Below are 23,224 nucleotides of genomic sequence, written 5' to 3'. Positions count from 1 at the left end.
CTGACGCTCGAGTCAAGATACAGTGAGCCCAGTTGATTAAGTCGAAACACTCGACTTGAGTCAACTCGACTCGATTCGGCCGGGTCTTGGTCTCGTCGTTTGGTTTTTGGCATGCGTTTGGCTTAATTAAGCAGCACTGCAAGTGCTGTTCCCTCTACCGCCTCTGCCGTTGGTAGTGGGACTGAGGCTGACAAAGCTCATGGTGCTGGCTATGGGGCTGCGTGTTGGTCTTGGCTGGATCTGGTAATCTCCGCGGATTAATGCGACACCCGGCCAGGCTACCCAAATGTCGTGTTGTTGCCGTTTGCTCTTTTGCACGCTTGTTAACAATATTTCGAGCTGAGCTATCGAACATGCGGCCTGCGGCCAAGTGTCAGCCACCAAAAGTCACTGTGGAGCAGTTAAACGACGACGATACAGATGCATATTAAAATAAATTTCACTGAAAATTATTTACTTGTGTTTTATACTATGCTTATTTTTATTTATATAAATATTTTGTAATGTTTATGGAGAAACATTTGTTTGGTTAATAGTCAACTGACTCAGCAAATAGTTTCTCATTGGCCGCAACGCTTTCCACAGATCCAGCAACATATTTACCAATGCTAGCTAAACTATTGGCCTAAACAAGGACATGGATGAAGAATGAATAGTAGTTACATTTCATTATCAATTATTTTACCTTGGCTCGTTTAATCAACTCAATTTGGGCATTCTGAATATTGTCCTTACGCCCACTCCAGCATTTGAGGACAGAAGCCTGCATGGAACGCCCAAATGCAAAACTCAAAGCCCAAGGCTTGCAAAGTGGCACATTATTGATGGCATGTAAATTCACAGATGACTCCTCTTCGGACATGCCGCCCGACAGGAACATAACACCTGAAAAGACAACATTTGATCAATTTGATATGGTCAGGATGTATTTGTTTGGTTTGAATGATTATCAGTACCCGGTACGGCAGGAGGAACAGTTCGTCGTATTGCCAACACCGTGGCCATGGCAATTTCCTGTGGTATATTCGTCTTGTTGCTGTCTTTGCCAGCCGTTACCATATTGGGCCTCAGTAGAGTTCCCTCCAAGAATACGTGATGGTCATGAAGAGACTTAAAGACAGCAGAGAGTACAGTTTCCATCACCTTCTGAGCTCGATCCATATCGTGATCACCATTGGGTAGAATTTCTGCTTCAATAATGGGAACCAAACGTTGCGATTGACAAATCGATGCGTAACGAGCCAAAACATTTGCATTCTCAATGATGGCCTGATGCGACGGAGTATTCTTGCTTATCCTCAAAGCACAGCGCCATTTGGCAAAGTCGCAACCCTCCTTCTTGTATAGGGCACAACGTGTTGCCAGGTCGTCTAATCCCTGGGTGGTATACTCATCCTCCGAGCCAAACAATGGCACACAGCTCTTGTCCACTTTAATGCCAGGAATTATGCCTTTCTTGCGTAGAACCTCTACAAAAGGTACTCCATCATCGGTCTTCTGATACAGAGTCTCATGGAATAACAAAACCCCCGAGATATTTTCCGCTATCTTTGCTTCGGTGGTAAACAGCAGTTGACGATAGTTACGCCGATTTTCTTCGGTATTCTCGAGGCCAATTGACTGCAGGTATTTGCCACATACTGCGGCGGATTCATCGACTGTAAGAATACCCTTCCCAGGAGTCACCAATGCTCTGGCTATGCATATCAACTCCTCCTGCAGTTCCCTATTGGGATAGTGGAAAAATGTGGTCATGATGGAAACTTTACAAAAATTTTGATACGAAGCTAAATTTTTTTAATTTAACACACAAAAAAGTCGAAACAATGAAGTTTCAGGCAAAGCAAAGAACTTGATATTTGATATTGAGCATACCTGGCAAGCAATTTATGTCTAGGTGGCAGTTATAGACTTTTCCTTTGACCCATGAATCTGGCTAATAAATTAACCCAAGGCAAAACCAATTGATCTCCACCATCTCCTGCTTAACTCGGTAGTTAATTTATCTTAATTTATGTCTTAACTTTACCTTTATATTCAACACACACTTAACAAAACCAAAATGTATAACATAAACTTTTGGTAAATCTTTTTAAACGAATGAATCCTCACTTTTTTTCAAGTGCACTGGACGTCTAATTGTTTTGCCATCTTAATGACATTCTAATGGGACTTTTAATTGCTTTCATTGTTGTTTGGGTCAAGTTTTTCATTAAAAACGGCTATTCGATAAACCGAAAGATAAGAATTAAAGCCACCATCAATTTGGCTCACATTAATTATACTTAATTTTTGATGGCAAAAGTTTCTAGTTATATATTTGAGCCTGGGGCGAGACTTTGTGAAAATTTTTAAGAAAAGAGAAGAGGCAAATATCCACAAATTAGAAATTGGAAAATTATTTAACAATTTGCAAAGAGTAAATTGAATTTAGTTGACAGCAAATGCGAAAAAAAAGAACAAAAACATTTTGTTTCTTCTCCTCTGTGTGAGCAATAAGCCAATTATAGCACAAATATCGATGAAGTCGACTAATTCTAATTGGCGTGGGAATGCGTCTGATGGTGCTGCCGGTACTGTAAATGCTTTAAAAGGATCGCTGGCTAGACAGTTGCCTAATTTTGTGTAAATTATCGCACGAATTATGAGTCTCTCGACTGTTTGAACGTGAAATTTGCCAAAAATAGTCAACTTGAAAATTAAACACGATAAATATCGCACTTGGAGAATGAAATAACAACAACCACAAATCGAATCGCCATAGTCATCGTCATCAATATTCAAGTATAAAGATCTCCGCCAATTAGGCCAGACAAAAACTCACGCACACAGACCAATAAATACTTATGATATACTGCAAAAATAAAAACAAACACCATCAACAACAACAACAAAAAATTAAGAAAATCAACCAAACAGTCTTTGCACCTAATTGAGCATGGAAACTCAAGCTTTCTGACTCAGAAACGGCTTAAAAATTATTAATTGATTATCTATAAACGTTTTAATTGAAAAGCCACTGAACAAAACACACGATAAAATGTAAAAAAATTGATTGGCTCAACGAAAAGTAAATACCCTAATTTAAGCCCATAAAAGTTGATTAAATTTGGTATCATAATAGAACCTCCTTGTGGTAGTCATAATTGGTAAGTGAAATAAGAATGAAGGAAAAAACTTTGACTCTTAAGAATATTGAGTCTCATTCTATTATCAAGAAGTTCAAAGTCCTGACAAGAGTATATACAAAATCAGAAGCTAGTTGACTATACTTAAGTATTACTTATCTATAGTAACTTCAAAGGTTTACTTACCTATTAATAATCCTATAACAGCTTTTTATGCCTCAGAGCTTTTCTTTTGCCATTTCTTTGACTTCTTTGTGGAGGAAAACCCTTTTAAACTATTGCCAGGTTCAGCTAACAAAAGGCCAATCAAGCGATAACGATTTTAGGTAATTGTTATTTGACTACTTAAGATTTTATTGGCATGGTCACTTTTTGCCCAACTTCTTATACTCTGATATGGTTTTAGGGAATTTAATAAACTGGCCACTTGCTCAGTTGTTTAGATAACTCTGGCATTGGTTTTCGGTTAGCTGATATTTTTTTTTGCTGCTGGTCACCGTTTAGTCAGTCAGGCGTAATTATTGTTATTACCAAATTAAGTAGCCAATTTTTTGTCGACTCTTTATCAGAGAGGCTACTGTCTTGTCTAACGAGTATAATCCGCCAACTACTTTCTGGCATAGTCATAAAAGTGTCTGTGTGTCTCTCTGTATGTGTGTGTGTGTGTGTGTGTTGCTGCTGCATTTGTTTTTTTTTTACCATTTTCATTTTCAATTTTCGAGCACAAAGTCGTTTTGACCAAAAAAAACAAAAACCAAACGCACACGGAGTCGGGTGCGCTTGAGTATCGGCATCATTTTCAAGGAAAATCTCTTCATTTTTAATGTGCTTGGCAGCCACAACAACTGGTCACATATGCTGCAAAACAGAATCAAAAAAAAATCAATAAGAAATATTAAGAAAAAGACTGCATATATGCTTTTACCTAGCAACGACTATGAGATACCCTGGGCAATGGATAAAATTTGACATAATAAGAATAGTAAAAAGTATGTCCTCATCGTTCTGTTTTCTTTCGATATTATTTTACTGAAGACGCTCTTTTTCAAAAGTTTTAGCTTAATTTGTTATAACTAACTGAATTTTTAAAGAATATATTGAAAGTGCAGAGAATAGTTACTATTTAGTACACATTATTCGTAACTTGAGAGAACTGAAAGGATAAATACTGAACTTTAATGGACTTAATATACCCATTTAATTGGTATTCGCGGGGTACACAAAAAATCCAAGACGATGTCAACGGCTTACGCTAACTTGGTCTGGCCAAGTAGGTGTAGTTGCAGGGGGCAGTTTGGGGGTTAGGTGCTTATAAATCGTCTGAGATTAAATCGAGCGCACATAATCATATTTAGCTTTTTGGCCAACGTTTCGTGGATGTCAACTGCAGGCCATATCGTGGATCGTGGACTTCCATTCAGCTCGAAGTTAGCTCGACCATATGACCAAAAACAATGGCTAAGCGCCACCATCTATGAATTAATCACGTTCATAATTTTACTGTCGTGTTCGTTAATAATTCTTTTTTTCTCTCTTTTATTTTTGTTGCTGTTACCTCTTGTGTGTGGTAGTTTGGTCTGTGCTTAAATTGCCTAAAAAAGGATATGACATTGCAGTAAGTGGAAGAGATGGTGGTAGGAATCATATTACATACACATCTGCATATGCATTGTTCATTGTTGCATAATTAGGCAATGTTTCCTTTTGTATGGGGTGTTTACTGTGGCATTTCTTGGCGCGAAAAGTCTTGTGTGTGGTCATGTTGTAACAATCCATTGTTGTTTGTTTTTCCTTTGGTTTTCCAAACACCATTGTTCATTATGTAGATGAGACTATGAGGGGGTAATTGGGAGGAATTATGCATAGATAATATGATAAATGGGTGAATAGGAATCAAATTTAAAGACAACCTCCTCTTAAATACATTTGCCGAGTATTAACTGGGCTCTATCTCTTTTCTATGTTGGCCAATGTTTGCAGCAAAAGAAAGGACTCAGGAGACAGGCTTTAAAAAGCGCTTACAATAGCAAACAACAAATTGGTGAAAGTTTATTAAAATTTAGGAATTAAACACCATATTATCAGTTTTTTAGATTAGTTACAGTCTAAAGTCTGCGATGGATTCAATAAAGACTACATACTTCTAAACAATTAAACAATCTCTCCAAAGCGAGTGCCATGATTCATGCATTATTACTAACGGTTTTTTTTTTTTGTCGGATGCTTAATTAGAAATCTGTCGCTTACATTCATTAATCCTGTAAAACCGAAAAAGCAATTACCACCAAGGCGTGAGAAATAAAAAGCCTTGAGGGGAATGCATTTAAACAACTTTGCAAGAGGCCTAGCCTCGTCATCGTCAGCGTCGTTGTCGTCGTCGTCATCATCGTCATCGAGTTAGCCAGCATCCATAGCGGCAAGGCAAAAGTTTTTCCACAGCAAACCCAACCCCCTTCCCAAAAGGATCATACCAATGCTGGGTCCAGGACAAGGAAAAATTATGGCCACACTTTCGTTTTTTAGCGGTGCCCAGAACAATGCTGAACGCGATAAGGGAGAAAGTGGAGCAATGTAAGAGGAGTGACTGCAACATTCTTGAAATGCAGCCAAAGGGGCACCATAAAGTTGAGCCATCAACCCAGCCACACAGACGGAGATAGAGAGATACCGTGAGGAAAAAAGAAACGAGAAGAGAGACACCAAGAGCGAGAGATAGTTTCAGTACAAAGTTTTTTGGCCAGCTTGTGTTTATAAGTAGTGGAAGTTGTGTGTGGAAACGTTGGCTATCAGTTGGCCAGAAACTTTACTGCTTACGTTCGTCATATTTACGCGTGGAGAAACTTGCCTGCCTGCCTGCCTGCCTGCCTGCCTATCGGACCCCTGGTAGACCGAAACATGCGAAATACGCTGCTGTTGCTGCAGTTGCTGCGGTTACTGTCAGTTGTAGTCAGTCAGAGGCCACCTCAAAACCCACTCAAACCCCCTCACTCTGGACACTTGAGACAGTTTCGAAATTGTCCTACAAGTCCTATCTATATACATTTTATACATACATACGTTTACACAAGTGCAACAGCAAGTACGTATTCTGACTGATAAATGTCTCTGCTGAGGCAACAAAACTGTCTCGTTCTACTGCTAAAAAACATTTCCTTATTTCCTGCCAAAGCTCTAAAGGAAACTTTTCAACCAAAAAAGGAAACCAAGAAGCAAAAGCAGCGGAAGCATTCGGGTAGCCCTTATTCTTTTTTTTTTTCTCCCTTTTTTTTTTGTTCCTATGCAAGTCATAGAAATTTACAAGCCCCAGTGACAAGGACGTTTAGTTTATGGACATTTAGCCAACTGTGCTGCCAATTTAGCTAGTTTTAGCAAAATAAAATCATCAAAATATAAAATACTCAGCTCGTTAAATACGTTTTCCATTGGTTCAGATTGACCTTGTCTTAATGCCAAACAACTTTCTAATAGAGTATAGAGGTTGAGAAATGTTTTCTTTGGGGAAGCTTTGCTGAAATTAGTAATCTATATCTATTTGCTGACCTAATTTATAATCAAGATTGTATAATAAGCCACACATATTTCATATGCTAAATGTATGTATGTAACTAACGTGTTGAGTACATCGAAACTTTTGGCTAGTTTTCCACACATTTTGTAACCATTTGTTGTCATCACTGATTTTTGTGTAGGAGGATGACAACGTTTTTGCTGGGGAAAACTTTGCTACATTGGCATATGCAATTGGGTTTGCAGCACATCCTGTCGACAGCTTGGACTTGCAAAAGTTGGAATTTGCCTCCTTTATGTTTTTTTGGGGTTTCTTCTTTTCGTATTTTCTTGTTAAATGTTGTAGGTTTGGTATTTTATTTTCTATTTTTATTATTCGTACATTTTTTGTATTAGTTTTAGTGAAAAGGCGAGCAAAGTTTTTAATGAATTTTATAGCAGCCGCAAGCCGACTTACGTAATCGCAGTGGGAATGATAAGAGCAATAGTGTGGGGAAGTGGGCAGTGGGAGGGGGACGATTCGGGGTGAGGAAGAAGGCCAAAGCCAAAGTGCAGGCAAGCCAATCAAGCTAATCATAGACAGAGGTACAGGCATACAAAGATTTAAAGGGGCTAGAGAGAGAGAGAGGAGGAGGCCAGAGGCAGACAAACCGCTTTGACTTTGATGTGCTGGTTGTAGTTGTTGCTATTGCCGTTGCCTTTGCCGCTGGTGGTGTTGATGTCAGTCGGTGTTGGTCTGGACATTAAATGCAGCGCATTAAAGCCGCAGGAGCCTGACAAGCGTTGAGTCAATTACATGGTAATAAACTAATGGCCCAACCTGACGACGACGTCACTCATCAACGACATCAACAGCATCATTATGTGCCTCGTGACATGTTCGTTTATTTTCCACACTTGTTGAACTTTATGGCCAAAACAGAGGAGCCGTGGGGCCAATTTCGGGCTGCCCTATACAAAAGAGAATCATCAAAGCTAAGTAAGCCCTCTTTTCTGATCAAGAGCTTACTTCTTCTAGCCAAGTTAACTAAAAACAAAACACAATACTTTCACTCCATAGTTCTTGGTATATTTTCACTTTTCTTAGCCATGGACACACTTATTGATATTCAGCTGATAGTTTGAGCCCGGTGGGCAAGTGCCATGGACCGGACGTTCTTTGACACAGCGACTATTTTCGGCATTGAATCCAGTTGGACAGCTACTGGCACTAGCCCAAGATCCGCCACAGAAAAGGGCCAACAGCATCATAAGCACACAGGTATAGTTGAACAACATGGCTGATGGATCTTTTTCCTGTTTATAGTTATATATACATTACATTCTCACAAAATGACCACTGCAACTCACCCTTTGACAACTGGCGAATGCAAAAATGCAACTACTTTCACACATGTCGAGCGGAGGCGGTTTTTATAGACATTTTTGAGATCACTGATAACAAAGTCTGTCTAGTTTTAGTAAACAGTCTTTATTTATTTATAAGGTCAGCCCCCATCTGTATATAATGATAATTCTATTGAATATATATATACATATTAGCAAAACATCTGCTGGGTTTGTATTTTATTTTGTTTTGTTTATTTTACTTTTTATTGCATTTATGTATATTTTTTTGTACAGTCCTTATCAACTTTAGTGTTTGTAGACACATTTGTTGATGCTTGCCTTGTATTGGGAACCTTGGGGACACTCGCCCCTGATGGTACGCTTGACAGTGCACTCATGACCCTCCGATTTGAAGGGAGCTGGACAATGTACGGCAGCAACAGCAGCAAAAATCATGGAGAAGATGAACACGGCCAACCACGAGAAGTTCATGATGAAAAGTAGCTGTTTGCCAAATTATAAAGGTATATTATTAACTATTATAAAAGTTATAAAAGTTGGGAAAGTTTAAACAATCTAAAAATAAATCCCATCTTTTGTCACAAACAAAAATCTGAAGACCCCATTTTGACCCCATTTAACAGGACATCGCTTTAAGAATTCTTTACGAGTTAAAAAGAAAGGAAACTTAAAAAATAACACAAAATTTTTTGAAAATTTAACGTTCAAGTTCCCAAATTCCACACAAATCAACTAATTAATTTTGAATTATTTATATTTATTAACATTGTCTCCTTTTCGAATCTCCTTCGATTATCTTTATCCATTTAAATTTGGGAATTTGTATTTTAATCTATTAATTAACTAAGCCTAATCCTTGTTTAAATGAATGTATGTAACTACATTACTAATCACATCTTTGGGTCAGAATATTTCCACTTTAAACCACTTTTTTTCCACCACTAAATAAACAAATTGAAATTGGTAGAGAATTGTTTGTTAGCTTACTTTGTTGTCGTTTGCACTTGTGAAAACTAAAATATTTTGGTCTGCCGGTAGCTTCTTTTATAGTCTCCCTGAATGTCAGCCGAAAAACCTTATCATCCATACACTCACACGCACACTTGAACCTTTGACACAATTAGCGTCTTTTAACCGTTTGCCGATAAGAATGAAGCTGGAATAAAAAAGAAATGAAAAAACCCCAAAACTGAATCCAAACAGAAGCCTTCTTGACACATGTTCGCCGCTTATCGCAAAGGGCAGCATCTCGCATCACAAATTCTGGCGCTATGTTGGACATAAAGGAACAAAAAGAAAACAAAAAGTGTTCCAGGTGAGAGAGCAATTTGTGACACAAAAGGCCTAGGCATTTACATGGGCTCGAAAAAGCGCCGAAGTAGGCGTGAAACATCTGCAATAGCCATCCCAATGGCTGTTGGACTTCAAAAATTCCAATGAAACAACTGACAGCAAATTGTCATATCGAGATGGCGGACACTGAGGCGTGGGCGGGGATGGTAGGGAAGCCGCACTTTATCCCATTGTTACAGACATGCACAATTCAGTCGCATGGAGGACGAGGCGCCTCCTGGTGGCCACCTACTGCCTGTCAATGGCAGCAACAGCATCACAATGCTCATGGTCAGAGTGGACTCTGATTTTGACTTTAACTCTGGCTTGTGGCGGTATCTTGCATATGTCATTCGTATACAATTACATTCACAATTTTGCCACACACAAATCATGTGTGTGTGTGTGTACACTGAAAGAAAACTTCAACTAAAACGCTGAAAATTTCAAAGGTTTGTTTGGGGTTGACGCCACTTCAAAGGTAAAAATAAGTACCACTTCTTGCTTCCTTTTTTTTTTTTGTTGTGTATTTTGTCAAGTGTATAAACATTTTGACCATTGTCTATTCTTTTTTCTCCCATCGGCTGTGCGCATAAATCAAATACTAACAAGCCATAAAGTCTCATTGTCAGGCCATCCATGTATAAATACAAGAGAGTTCAATATTTGTATGTTATAGTTTGATTTTGATGTACGACAAACTATATTCGGAGGTGGCCACTCGAAGCGTTGTGCGTCATAATTCACTCAACACTTATGTACGAGAATCGTCGTCGTTTGAATCGTCTTTCGATTGAGACTGGACTGGATTCGATTGGATTCAATTGTGTGGGGAGCGGCAAGGTGGGGGAGTAGCAAAACGATTGAGATTGTTAGAAAGATGGTTGCGTGTCTGGCAACAAAAGGCAACTTCGACAACGACTAAGACGACTTCTTCACTCGCCAGCTTGAACGATAGGTTTTCTTTCTTTTTTTTTTTTTGGATTTGGCTTTGGTTTTGGTTTGGTCATGCCTTGGCTTTGAATTATTGATGGGCGTATTAAGAAGATTAATGTGATGAGCTGTGTGCCATAGAGTTTTGTCGTCGTCCACGTTGTCGTTGGTCATGTTAATGTCTTCATTGTCGGCTTAAAGCTTTACCTTTACCGTTACTTTGTTAGTCGGGCACCTTGTTTTTTTTGCTTTGGTTTTTTTTGTGGGTGGCAAGTTTTATTCGAGCACCATACAAAGCAGCAATAACGTTCATCAACGTCCTGTTTCTTCCTCACTCGTTTTGGGGTGGAGGTCAGGTCGATTGGTCATTTGGTCGTTCGTTTGTTCGTCCGTTCGTCGTCTCGATTGGGGTTTTCGGTTCTCCATGTGCTCCGATGCGCGTCCATAAGCCATTCTTCTTTCCACTTCACATAAGTTTTAAGCTTTGTGTAATTTATTTTTATAGCTATGTAGCCAACATAAAGATTGCAAATATCCAACCCACTAGGTATTTGGTGTCGTTAGTTGCAAATCAAAGCGAACAGCCTAAAAGTGTATCAAGATGTTACCATTTTGGAATGACGTTTAAATGTGCCGATTGCATGACTGCATTCAATAGATCCTGACAGTATTTTTTGTGTGTGGACTTAGCCTAGACTTTAGTTAGTTGTAATTTTTCTCGAGTAAGAAATTCAAAATGTTTCAAGTTTCGTTTGATTCTATTTACCATAGAGCAATCCTTTATAAGCATTAGAAGGCATTTCATTTCGAGTTGTACACTTTCACTTAGAGAAGGACTCAGTATGAATGAAGGCAAGGTAATCTTTTTTCGTGCTACTTGATGCATTTCTCATTACTGTAGCTTATGTTGGGGCAACCTCAGGCATTGACTTTGGATAAAATTGTGGTTTGTCGTATGCTTTTGAGGAGCATCAGTAATAAATACGGTTACATAGAGTCAGCTAACTCGCCAACCATTCCTGCCTCCCCCTGCCCCCCTCCCATGGCAAAAACTGGGCAAGGACGAAGTCAAAGCTAAAGGCAAAAGCCCAATGTTGTTTTTATTGCTTGCCGCAATGTTTTTAACTTTTGTGACCCAACCCACAACCCCACAATCCGTACATTGGGTCCCAAAACCACACAAAAACAGCATAGCAGCACAGGTTCGGGGGCTAAGTAGGGAATGGAAGGAATGTGTGTGTGTGTGTGTGTGTGTGGCGAGAGGGGGGAGCAACTGTCGCGTTGCATGTTGCTGCTATTACTGCAGCATTTAACCACTCAGGCAACCAGCAGAATCAGGCAACTACCGCCAAGCCAAACCAAACCAAACCACGCCATGCCTTGCCTTGCCATGCCATGGCAAAACGTGCTGAGTTTTCGTAATTAGTGCACAAGAGTGCAACATGATGGCCACGTGCAGTTCAGTTCAGTTCAGTTCGGCAGCGGTAGCAAGGGGGATAAAATGAAAACTCTAGGCTACGGCTATGACTTCCATCTATAGCCCCCATCCCAGCCCCTTTTTTCCTAACTCCCTCACTCTAGCATCAGTTCAAGCTCGAGCACGTTTGCCTTTGGGCCTTTTTGAGTGTGACATGGCCATGTCTGTCGTCTGTCTGTCTGTCGGTTATGTCGTCTATCGTCTGTTTGTTCTACTACTGTTGGTTTAAGTAAGTTGTACGTTGTTAGTTGCATTCATTCCCATGCCATATGACACAAAAGTTGTCGCCTTTAAGCCAAGCCTTTAACAACTTGATGGTAATATTAAATAGAGACCAACAGCAACAAGACTCTACTTGACACAAATTCGTTCCCCTTCAGCATCCTTAGTTTATTTCCCCTTTGCAATCTATAGATTATCTTCTTTCACATATGACCCACTATTTCGTTTTTGTCATAATCTTTGTCTGCCTCTTCGATCATCGTTTCTTATACAATATATAAGAAAAATGACTTAATTTCACTAATGCAACAACGAGGCAAGTCGAGCCTTCACTTGACTCCTGTCCATTGTTGTGGCTGGGCGGTCATTGGTCAGTAGGCGTCTAAAAGCAACAGACATGGGTGTAGCAAGAACTCCCCTAAAAAGGGATATATAAATGTTTCAATTCACTGAATTGTAATTGAAGTTGAGGATATATTGGTCACCCTTTCACCATTTACGTAAAGATTCTCGTGCTTAATAACTTGATTGGAAAGGACTTTCTTGTTGAAATCGAAAGCGCTATGAGTAAATTATATAAGGCTATCTCCCCCAACCAAGATGCTGCCTACGCTCTGGGGTTCGTGCCTCTGTTTTGAGGACTGCATGATGTGGACTAATAAATATAAAGGAGTAAACAAGTCCATATAGGGTTAAATCGGTCAGCAGTATCTTTTGCAGTGTTTTTTCTTTTGCTTTTTGTCTCATCACATATGCATTTTTTTTTTTGGTTCCATCTCAAAACCGAACTCCAAGTGGTGACTTCAACTTCGACTCGGAGCTGGACTTTGGGACTCGGCCCAAAGTGACAGGCGGCGGCGGAGGCGAGCATTGCAAATTGTCAAACCGTTATGTGTATGGAGGGCTCCAGAGAAAGCTTTCGAAGTGAGTGAGTGCGCGTTGGCGTCAGCATTGCGATTTATTGTGAAATATTGAAATTAAATAAACAAGCAAAGCCCAGTGAGAAAATGAGCAATGCGAATCGTTTGTGGGTTGCCTGCCAGGTTGCATCTGCATTTTTAAGGCCCCCAAGTCCCAATGCGGTTATCGCCATGACAGCTGTCAATCACAAGAGTAAAGGAAGGAGGAAGCCACATCAACAAAGAAAATAATGAAAAGCAGCAAACCAAACAAACCAACAACAATTGCAGCCGATTGCAATTGCAGTTACGTGAAAGTTTTTTTTTTTTGTACCTTTAATTGTACCTGCGGCAGTTCTTCAATTAGCAAAACAAGTGATTTTATAGCGCCCCCCATTAAGGTCTTTCGGTTGGCAAGTAAGTAAGTAGATCCACTCCAAATGGTGTCCACTTTTTACCATTTTCGTGGTGTTGGCCCAGAAATGAAATAAGGTTTGCAGCATGCAGTTTCTTACAGTTCGACAATTACTTTATTTACGCACTCAATTTATGCTGATTTATTTTACGGACATCACAATGCCGGACCATTGGCAATGCCCAAATGTTAATTGCACTAAAATGCAGATTTTTCGGCGTTCCCTTGCCTTTTGTTTTTTTTCCTCGTATTTTTTGTCCTTTCCGCCTGGTGCACTTTGTCCAGCCAAACAACAGATAAACAGCGACACTAAAGAGTAAGACAGGGAGAGTGAGAGTGGGAGAGAGCGAAAAGGAGAGACCTTGTTGCCTTGTCTGCCAAACTCATTAAAACGAATCTTTTTTAATGGCCAAAAGTTTGCCGGTTGCTGCCCATAATCAGTAAAATTAAGGCCATGGCAGCTGAAAACTGCTAGCTGCCAATGTCGTTAGCATGTTTCGGCCCCCAAATTGTGCCCGGTCAGAACATAAATGGGGTGATTGCAATTTTTAATTTTTCATTCATTTTTTTTTTTTTGCCCACCGCGAAAAAGAAACTTTTATCTTTAGCATAGACAAAAATTGTCAAGCTTACATATAAATAACATTTTACACTTAGCACTCTCATTTTAAAGACTTGGCTTTAATCATATGTCTATCTCATATTTTGCCTATTGACTTTAACTTTTCTTTGAGTGTCGTTTTAGAGGATAAATCTTCTCTTTCCATAATAAAAGCCAAATCGAAAGACATTTTCTTTAGCCTGTCGATTACGTTTAGCTAAGACCTTAAATTGATTTTAACTACAACTAAATGGGTCGACTAATGTTGAATTAAATGTTTACAGTATCAATTTGCTGACTATAATCCACAAATCACTTTACCATCCATGGACACTATTGTGTCTTCTGTCCTCCATCAAACAGTGTCAATAGAGTGCTTTTGCGCTCTGGAATTGGTCTATTTGCGGTCGCTTTGCGCATTTCCACAGTCTATAGAGAGTCTAGAACGTCCACAACACGTTAAACATTTGTGAAATTTCATTTGCGGCTTTGTTGAATTGTTTGCGATGGCAAGCCGAGAATTCCAGTTCAGGTACAGGTACTTATATCATGACCAATTAAATGCAAGTAAGTAATCGATTTGAGTGAACGAATGAATCGATTGATAGATAGATAGATGGATGGATGGATGAGGGAGTGAGTGAGTGAGTGAATTGGCTTACCTGCCGGGTATTTTGGTTTGTCATAGATTTATGACCCTCACAATATAATCAATGATTACAAACGAATCATGTGAAAACGCTAATTTCCACGCCAAGGCAATTAATTGAAATGAAAATGGCTTCGGGGCGTAGTGCCATGAAATGGTCTTTGGAGTGGGTGAATATTGTGACTTGTGGTGGGTGGCTCATATATGTATGTATATGTATATGTATCTGTTTTTGGCATTTGCTTTGCCTTTGTCAATCGCTTTCGCTCAATGGCTTTGCCACTGTAACGTTGTCTTTTTGCCTTTGCCTCTCACACACAGTCTCTCTGAATCAGCCTCAGTCTCAGCCAAAGTTAATTAATGCGTACAATTTAATAAAAGCATAAACGATATATTTTACCCACACACCCCAACATATTACAAGCAATAAAATTAATCAAATAATTACGCCAAAGCCACTCTGCCCGGACCCATATCCCATATCCCATACACCACATCCCATTTAGAGTTATCAGCTGCCTCTCCATGAGCAAGATATTAAAAATGGTCAAGAAAAATGAGGCAGAGTCAATGGCAGACCAACTGAAGTAAACCAGGCCCAATTCAGACTTCTTCTTATTTTCTTCGTTTCTCTTATTTCTCGTCTTCTGTTCTATTTTCACATGAACGCAGCCAGGCATTTATCATTTTTAATCGAATGCGGAAACAATGGAGCGCATCTAAGTGGAGCACTTCTCTCCGATATCGATGTGAATGTGGTTGTGGATGTGGATGTGGATGTGGAAAGTGGGCTGCTTGGATGTGCTGATAGTTGGCGATTTACTCAATGCCCTATAGAACCAGTCAATGAACAGCAGCAGCAGAGGCACTGGCAGAAGTTAGTGCTGCAAACAAATCTATAATAATTTCATTTAATTGTCCTACTACTTGGCATGGAGCATGTTCTACTCAGTAAAGAAGTTGGTAACAGTTGGATAACAAATTAAGCTAAGGACTCTTCTAACTAGCTCAGACAATTATTATAGTTATTACATTTAAGTGAATCAAGAAATTAAACATAACTTTTTGTGATATAAAAAAATTCTTGTAAAATTCAAAAGTTTTAAAAAAGAAAACTTTATAGAAAAGCAGTTGACAAGTTCAAAATTTAATTCCTTTTTCTATTTCATAGAGTGTTTATGATTAAAATTTTAGTTTTTTTAAAATTTATTAGCTAACAAACATATTTGGAGCTCAATTATTCTCATTCAAGGGCTTCTATGGATAGGATTCTCTCTTTCTGTTGCCTAACTACCATTTCTTAAGCTCCTTAGTCCTTAAAGATTCCTAGTCCCTTTACCTCTACTACTTATCGCAAAAATAAGCCAATTAATTCGTATTAAGAATTGATACTATTCCTAATTAAAGTCTATATAAATGTAACTAGTACATCATTTCGTATGTATATTTAAACTGTAATAGTTAACTATAAGTAAGCAGTTAACTCTTTAAGAAATTCTCTAAATGAAGCTCTCTAAAGGAAGTGTCGACAAATTAAGATGCAATAACTTTCTTTAGACTGCCAATCTGCAAACTATTTTCTTAGGGTATTTGAAGGTCGTCTGCCAAGTGTATACTGCTAGTTGATTCTCTCATTATTGACTCCACTCATGGAACAATTTTCTCAATATTTTCCACTTATATATGTATGTACCTAAATATTTTTGCTTCCTTTGTTTCTTTACACAGGCACTGGAACACAAAAAACTAATGTAGCAGAAAATTACTTTATATGCACATGGACGAAGCAGCCAATAGATGGCGCTGCTGCTAATGTTGCTGTTGTTTCTGGGCCTCGCCTATCAGCAATCAGCCAATAATCGGCAGACTTGCCAGCTTTAATTTGCTTTAAATTGTTGTTAAATGCGAGCAATTGAAATTTATGCCAAATCAAATAACCAAAACCAAAAGCAAAACAACAAAAAAAAAAAAACACCAGGCGATAATCTGCAGCAGCAGCAGCAGTCGCCACCGTCATCATCATCAATTTAGTCTTTCTTGGCGAAAATTGGTGACGCCGTCATTGTCGTCGTCGTCGTCGTGGTTGTGGACGTAGTCATCGGTGAATTGGCGCCGTCTGGTGAGGCGCATGCGCAAATGTCCTTGTGTGCTATTTTCAGTTGTTTTTAACATAATAATTTTTTGTGAAATGGAAATCGAGTTAAATTGCCGACGTGTCTGTCTGTCTCTTAATACGGCATGAAATGTCAATTGGGCTCTGGCAGCGGCTGCAGCCACCACATTGCATCTAATCGAATTCAAAACAAATTTGTGCTCACTGTATGGATAGTTACGTACACATACAGACGAAAATTGGCAACAAGGCTTCACTCATTTTAGGAACTGGTTTAAAGTTATTGTCCATCTTTTGACTTTTTCTTGTCGTTTGTGTTGTTTGTGTGCCTCACTGTTCTGTCTCTCTGGTTGGCTGGCACTTGTTGTTACTTGCCGTTGACTCTTATTGGCTTTTTGGCTCGATGATTAGTAGGTCAGAGTTTTTCATTTCCAATTGGATGTGTTGCACAAGTCTACATCCACACACACACATCCATACATATGCTAGAGTGCATAAGTGCCTATTCATGTGTGAGTGTGTGTGAGTGTGAGTGTGCGTGTGTTTGTGGTAGTGCCTAGTGGCCATATTAGGAAAGGGTACAGCCAACTTACTTGACATACAAGCACTTAAACAGCAACAACAACATTCATTCGTTTGTATGTAGTCAAAAAGTCCATGTAACTACACAAGTCAATAAGAACACTAAAATCAATTGCAAATCTTTGATTCATTTGTGTTGTGGGAAAGTGTTCCGAGTCCAAGGTAGCCACTATTTTGCCATAAGCCTGAAAAAAGTTCACAAACGTCAAAGATTTGACCATGTCATCCAAAGAGAAAAAAAGAGATTGAAAGACAAGTCATTAAGTTCCTTTTAGTTGGCCAAAATTTGTTTTCCCAGTTTTCAGTTCAGTTTTCTTAAACTTCTAATTGAGCCTCATATGTAACACGAACAATATTTGATCCGAAATGGAAAAGAAATATGGAAAGTATGGAAAGATGTCAATCTTCTTGGGCGGTACAAAAACTGGTAAGATTTTTCCATTTGAAAATAGAAGCATAGAGACTCAATCTATAATGTGTGATCAGTAAAGACTTCATGGGCCAAAAGCAAGTTTTTATAGTCTATAAAAACCCTTCCCTTCCTTTCCAAAATATCCTTTTGAATTCACTTAGAGGCTATTTCTGCTTAAAGGCTTCACTAGTTTTCTATTAGCTAGTATGTATATCGACAGCAAGTACATTGGATGTTATTCATGGGCGTAGCCATGCTTCCATTTGAGGGGGAAGACATCCCTTCTTCCCAATCTATAAGTAAACTTCCATGCTAGCCTCAAACCTTTTTCAGCTTTTGCTTTAAGAAAATTTTCTTTTTGCAACACTTTTAACAAGAAACTTTCAATGCTTTCAAATACATTAATAATTCACATTCAAAATTTCATTAAAACATTTATGCAAAATAAATATTAGCTCTGAACAAACCTTAAAAAAAGAAACGAGAATAAGTAAACTTTATTTTAAATGCCAATCATCAAATTCGGGCTCTGGTTCAGCTCGGTCTCTAACCTCGCCAATGGCTATGGCAAAACAAAACTTCAACGAGAAAGCAAGAAAAACAAATAAGTATAAATAAATATCATGTTTTTTTTTCTCTCCTTTATTTTTTGCGCTCAAATTTCGTTTTGTACTTTGTGTGCGGGGGTGGCGCCTACCCGCAGGTACTTCTGGTTGGCCTCCAAATGTACAAAAATTCGCACGAGTATTTAACACCAAGCGAAATGACAGTCATAACACTACAGCAAAAGCAACAACAACAACAACCATTAAATACCGAAATAACAATAAAACAACAACAAATAATAATAGTCTGACTTGGCAATCAATTTGAAATTGAAACGCTCTGTGACTGCCTGCCTTTTGGTGGGTGATCATGCGTAGGTTCCTCAGTCCTCAGTGTGGAACAGCAGCCAAGAGCCAAGTGGTGGTCCGGTCTTAGTCTCTTTAGTGCAATTTATAGCCATCAGCCAAAAATTGAACAGGGCAACCATTTTATTTATATGTTTTTCATAAATCGAAAATTTGTATTTACATTTGATTGAATCTTAATGTGCAACATCAAACAGACTGGGTGTAATTAATCAATTAAGACGCTTTTAAGCATATCGCCTGTGTGAAATAATAATAGACCTTAAAATTTAAAAATAAAACTAACAACTTGGCCATTGGAAATTGGGGTCTTGAGTTGTGCAGTGTGAAAGCCAACAGTAGACTAATTGGATACCTAAAAATCTCAAATCATGCAGCAAATTTAATCAATCTAGACAAATTTCGACGGGTAAGAACGAATTGAAGTGAAGGAAGAAAGATTAATATGTAAATAATATACTTTCTATATCCCTTCAATATAAAGGACTCTTTTAAACACTCTCTCTGATACGGTCCTTAACTACATACAATTGTTCTTAGCATACTTTTAGGAACTACAAAATTTATTGCTTAAGACCAACCATTTGAATGAGTCAAACTGTTTGACTTATTGTTGAAATATTAATCCCTTTTACAATTAATTTATTAATTTTTCAATCTTTCAATTTATTAATTTAATAAGGTTGGCAAATTTTCAAAAATCTGACATAGACAGACAACAAAAATTCGTTACACTTGAGGACCCCAAATAAAGCGAATTACTTGATTAAGCATTACAAATTTCTATATGTGCTGACATCTTTGCCCTCAATATTAGACCACGAAATATAGGTGGCATGGTATAATGAAATCAACAAAATTTAAGACAAAGAAACGCATTAGATATGACAATGATGAAATACCCTTTAGTTCTTGAATCCTACGACGCTTAATATAGTGTTTACTTATCGCAAGTTTGTAATAATATGTGCTTAGGTAATGGATAGACATACTTATATGTGTCATTCAATTGTAAGAGAAAGAAGGAGATCAATTTGGTAGAGAACCCTGTTTTTATAGTTAGGGTATAGACAATCAACTCACCTGCCTCACACTCAAGCAGAGACACTAAACCTACTTTTATTTTCGAGTTCACTTGGTTATTTATAAAAACCAGACACGCACACATCATATATCACATAAAGATAAATAAATATAATGTTGAATATACTTTATATACATTTATAAGTATACCATATACTTCGATGCGTTGGCGTTTTGTCAACTTTTTGGTGGTTGGTTGGTTCGTTGGGTGGGTGGATGGATGGATGGATGGTTGGATGGACGGATGAATGGATAGATTGGCTGAAGCAGAAATCACTTTGATGAGCATCAGCATTGACATGTTGTTGAAATTATTGCCCTGCCTTGTCAGTTGGCATCCACATTTATACACTCAACGGGCTCTTCGCCATTTCGAGTGGCCTTTTATAATTGGCAATCGGATGGAGAGAGTTTTGTGGTGAGGAGACGGGACGGGACAACAGAGACATAGGGGATACATGTGGATAGGTGGTGCTGTTTGGTTTTGATGGAGACATAAAACCGACTGATCCCAATCAATATTTACACACATTTATGTTTGTATGCCGTCTGATTTTGATTGCACACACATGCATATCCCGATGATGAGTTAATACCCCCAACAGTCGTCAACCATTAGCTTTACCGCACCCGCATTTGTCACTAGACCCCTACCCACACACACACACAGCATGTCCATGCCTTACTTCTCCTCCTGTCTCCTGTCATGTACAATGTCCATTTCTGTTGCTCATGTTACTGTCCATTGAGATTTGCATTGGTTATTAACTCAAATGAATTCGGTATGAGCTGGGAGGGGTGGGGGAGAGGAGAAAAGCCTCTTGTTCTGGTTCTGGCACTGGTTCTGAGTCTGGGGCACTGGTAGGGATTTTGCCTTTGCCTTGTTGACAATTTGTAACGTAATTAATTGAACAGAAATTAATAAAAATAAAAATAACAACAAGAGGCACAACAACCACAGACAGCAGTCCACGATGACGACAGCTCTGTGTGTGTGTGTGTCTGTTTTGGGGATTACAATTGGCAGCACACACAAAAAGTGATACATAATGTCATTTTTGGGATAGTGGATGGGGGAAGCCGGGAAGGGGAAGAACACTCACGTTTCAGCGCCATTCGGCAGCAGACGCCACAACCGCCAACCATAGCCATCGCTCACGATTAGCCACGATCTTTAGAGAGATCTTATTCGAGTGCCATTTGGCTGATATTAGATGTTGTTGGATCTCTCTGGCATTGGGTTCATTGCTTTGGCCTTTTGGCAGTTTCACTTTTCGCCTGCTTATGATTTGTTATGCTTTGTGTCACTATGCATTATTCATTATAAACTTTACACACGATTTGGTTTTGTGTAATTTGGTTGTAATATTAATCTATCTAAGCGTGTGTGTGTGTGTGTGTGTGTCTATGAGCTTGGACAGTGATTAATTTAGACATTTAGGCATAAATACAATTGAAATTGAGTGAGTATTAATTGCAATTTACATTTATGTGGCTTAAATAGTCAAAGTATACCCTTCGAATGGAATCCCCTTTATTTTTCTCAGTGCCGGATCTAGAGAAAAGTAATTAAGGAAGAGTTTCCCCTCCATTATCACTCCCTTCTTTAGACTATAAATGAACTGAAATCTCCCTTTGGATTCGCTCTTGTTTACTCTCATGGGTCAAGCGGTCATTAATTTAGCCCATTATCAATTGAAAATGTAATTAATACATATAAATAGCTTAGTCAACTAATGTGCAACTAACATTTGTGTATTTAAACATTTTGATTTTATTATAGGTCAAGTCAAAGGTCTTTGTAGTTCAGAATGTTATTAGGTTAGAAAAATTTGCCATAATTAAAATAAATTTTAGGCACTTTTGACTTGAAAGAGTAAAGAGACCTCTTTTTAAAGAGAAAGGAAAATCACTATGAAAAAATGTCCCAAACATTGAAACTAAAGTATTGTCCATAGGCTATAGACAAATTCATCTGATTTTAGAAGAAATACTAAATAATTTATAATCGTTTATACGAAAAAACGATCTTTTCTAATAATTATGAAAACTGAGCTTTTAGTTTCTGGGTCGATGACATTTGATGCACTACTTGATTTTAGCACAATGGCTTGCAAAATTGTCTCAGATAGTCTCTCCTAGATCATAGACGGTTTTAGAGCTACAAAATAGGTGCAATTTGCCCCTTAAAGTATACAATATGATATTCATTATTTTCAACAAATTTATATTTGGTTCAAGGATTGTTATTTACGCACAGTACATTCCAAAAGTTCTTTGAACGCTTCAAAAGTCGCTTTCCTGGCCTGGTTATTGCATACTTTAAGGAGCAAATTTCCCTTATCTTACAGCCTTAGATCTGCCTACGTACTAGATACGTTCAATAAATCTAGACAATGCTGATATAATAGAAGACGCTTCATTCTGCGTGATGTTTCTGGCCAAAATGACTAGACCTTACATAAATTGATTTCCTAAATTAAAGATAATAAACAACGGCTAGTTCTTGCTAATTGTTTTGTTGTTTTAACAACTAAAAATCAGAACAGAAACTATTTCTAAATTGTGTCATTTAATTTCATTTTGTCAATCAACTTGTAACGTAAAATTCATTTGTCATCCAATTTCAACTTATTCACACCAAAATCAGTTTGTAATTCGACGAATTTATATGAGGGAGTCGGGAGGCTTCCTTCGCTCTTCAGATGAGAGAATGATAAATGAATTACACAATGCTAATCACATTTTTGTTGTTTTTTTGTCTGAATGAAATTTGTTGTTGCTTTTGTTGACTGATTGTGAATTCAAAAACTAAATATTGGTAGCTTAACGCCGTCATTCATAAATAAACCAGCTGATTCATATGCCTCACACCCACACAGACACTTTTAGCCAAAGACAATTTTCTAAGCGTCCGTCACTTATGCAAATTAACAAAAATGAAATAGAAACAACAACAACAAGAAACCTAAAAAAAACAAAACTGAAAATGCGTAGAAAATTAATGAAACAACAACTTAATCGCTCAGCATTTCCGTTCCATTCGACCCGGCCAATGCTATTCCACTCAAAAATATACTTAGATTGTCTTAGCCAGCTTCCAGGTCGTCAATCAGCAGGAGAGTGCAGGTGGCTAGAAGCGTGGGTTAAAGCATTTCGAGTGTATTTCCGCTTGAAAGTGGCAATAACAATATACATGCAATATAAATGTAATAAAAATGGAAACAAAAAAAATAATATATGTATAAGTAGGTATATAAAATTTACGTAAAAAATAAATAAAAGCAACATGGTTGAGTCAAGAGACTCCCACACACAGATCGAGTCAGATTCAGCGCCAACGCAAAGAAACTTGGCCCAAAGCGATGCTCACAATTAGCCATCGATCGCAGCGAGTCGAACTTGTCTCAAAGAGAAACTGCGAAACAGAGACTGAGAATGAGAGAGGAAAACACTCTCTCATTGTCAGCTTTCTCACCGCTTTCCCAAATGCCGACCATAAATGGGCTTGAGATAAACTTCCTAAGCGGGGATCACAGACATCCAGACGGACCAAAGGCTTATGGAATCATTCACTTACCCTCCCCCTGACTTGGACTTGGCATCGCGG

The 23,224-nt window shown here is 38.3% G+C and overlaps 3 protein-coding genes across 4 annotated transcripts; all 3 read right to left on the bottom strand.

Annotated features, from left to right (window-relative positions):
* Window positions 1-449: 449 nt before the first annotated feature.
* Ald2 (Aldolase 2) lies at window positions 450-1,832 on the bottom strand. The gene is made up of 3 exons (XM_068296677.1): window positions 957-1,832; window positions 686-885; window positions 450-625 (listed from the first exon to the last, which is right to left on the bottom strand). Exons 1-3 carry the CDS (start codon window positions 1,753-1,755, stop codon window positions 530-532), a joined length of 1,095 nt encoding a protein of 364 aa, XP_068152778.1. The 5' UTR covers window positions 1,756-1,832; the 3' UTR covers window positions 450-529.
* Window positions 1,833-7,682: 5,850 nt separating this feature from the next.
* On the bottom strand, window positions 7,683-8,065 carry LOC137582572 (uncharacterized). Of its 2 annotated transcripts, none has more exons than XM_068297165.1 (2): window positions 7,986-8,065; window positions 7,683-7,931 (listed from the first exon to the last, which is right to left on the bottom strand). In XM_068297165.1, exons 1-2 carry the CDS (start codon window positions 8,028-8,030, stop codon window positions 7,719-7,721), a joined length of 258 nt encoding a protein of 85 aa, XP_068153266.1. In that variant the 5' UTR covers window positions 8,031-8,065; the 3' UTR covers window positions 7,683-7,718. The 2 variants fall into 2 exon arrangements, with proteins under 2 accessions (XP_068153266.1, XP_068153267.1); XM_068297166.1 differs by having other exon boundaries at window positions 7,683-7,924; window positions 7,986-8,004.
* Window positions 8,066-8,193: 128 nt separating this feature from the next.
* LOC137583080 (uncharacterized) lies at window positions 8,194-8,981 on the bottom strand. Its single transcript, XM_068297977.1, has 2 exons — window positions 8,973-8,981; window positions 8,194-8,468 (listed from the first exon to the last, which is right to left on the bottom strand). The coding sequence occupies exon 2, from the start codon at window positions 8,454-8,456 to the stop codon at window positions 8,271-8,273; it is 186 nt and encodes a 61-aa protein (XP_068154078.1). The 5' UTR covers window positions 8,457-8,468; window positions 8,973-8,981; the 3' UTR covers window positions 8,194-8,270.
* Between the last annotated feature and the right edge of the window lie 14,243 nt (window positions 8,982-23,224).

The sequence above is a fragment of the Drosophila tropicalis genome, unplaced genomic scaffold (genome assembly GCF_018151085.1).
Source record: "Drosophila tropicalis isolate 14030-0801.00 unplaced genomic scaffold, ASM1815108v1 contig_859, whole genome shotgun sequence".
Taxonomy (NCBI): Eukaryota; Metazoa; Arthropoda; class Insecta; order Diptera; family Drosophilidae; genus Drosophila; species Drosophila tropicalis.
This window is presented reverse-complemented; position numbering and strand designations above follow the sequence as displayed.

Bases quoted from the DNA above. Each gene is read 5' to 3' on its own strand.
- LOC137582572 (XM_068297165.1), bottom strand. From the start codon at position 8,030: ATGTGTGAAAGTAGTTGCATTTTTGCATTCGCCAGTTGTCAAAGG. The intron at 7,932-7,985 runs GTGAGTTGCAGT...AACTATAAACAG, and splicing joins CATTCGCCAGTTGTCAAAGG to GAAAAAGATCCATCAGCCAT.
- LOC137583080 (XM_068297977.1), bottom strand. From the start codon at position 8,456: ATGAACTTCTCGTGGTTGGCCGTGTTCATCTTCTCCATGATTTTTGCT.
- Ald2 (XM_068296677.1), bottom strand. From the start codon at position 1,755: ATGACCACATTTTTCCACTATCCCAATAGGGAACTGCAGGAGGAGTTG. The intron at 886-956 runs GTACTGATAATC...TTGTCTTTTCAG, and splicing joins TGTTCCTCCTGCCGTACCGG to GTGTTATGTTCCTGTCGGGC. The intron at 626-685 runs GTAAAATAATTG...GTCCTTGTTTAG, and splicing joins AGTTGATTAAACGAGCCAAG to GCCAATAGTTTAGCTAGCAT.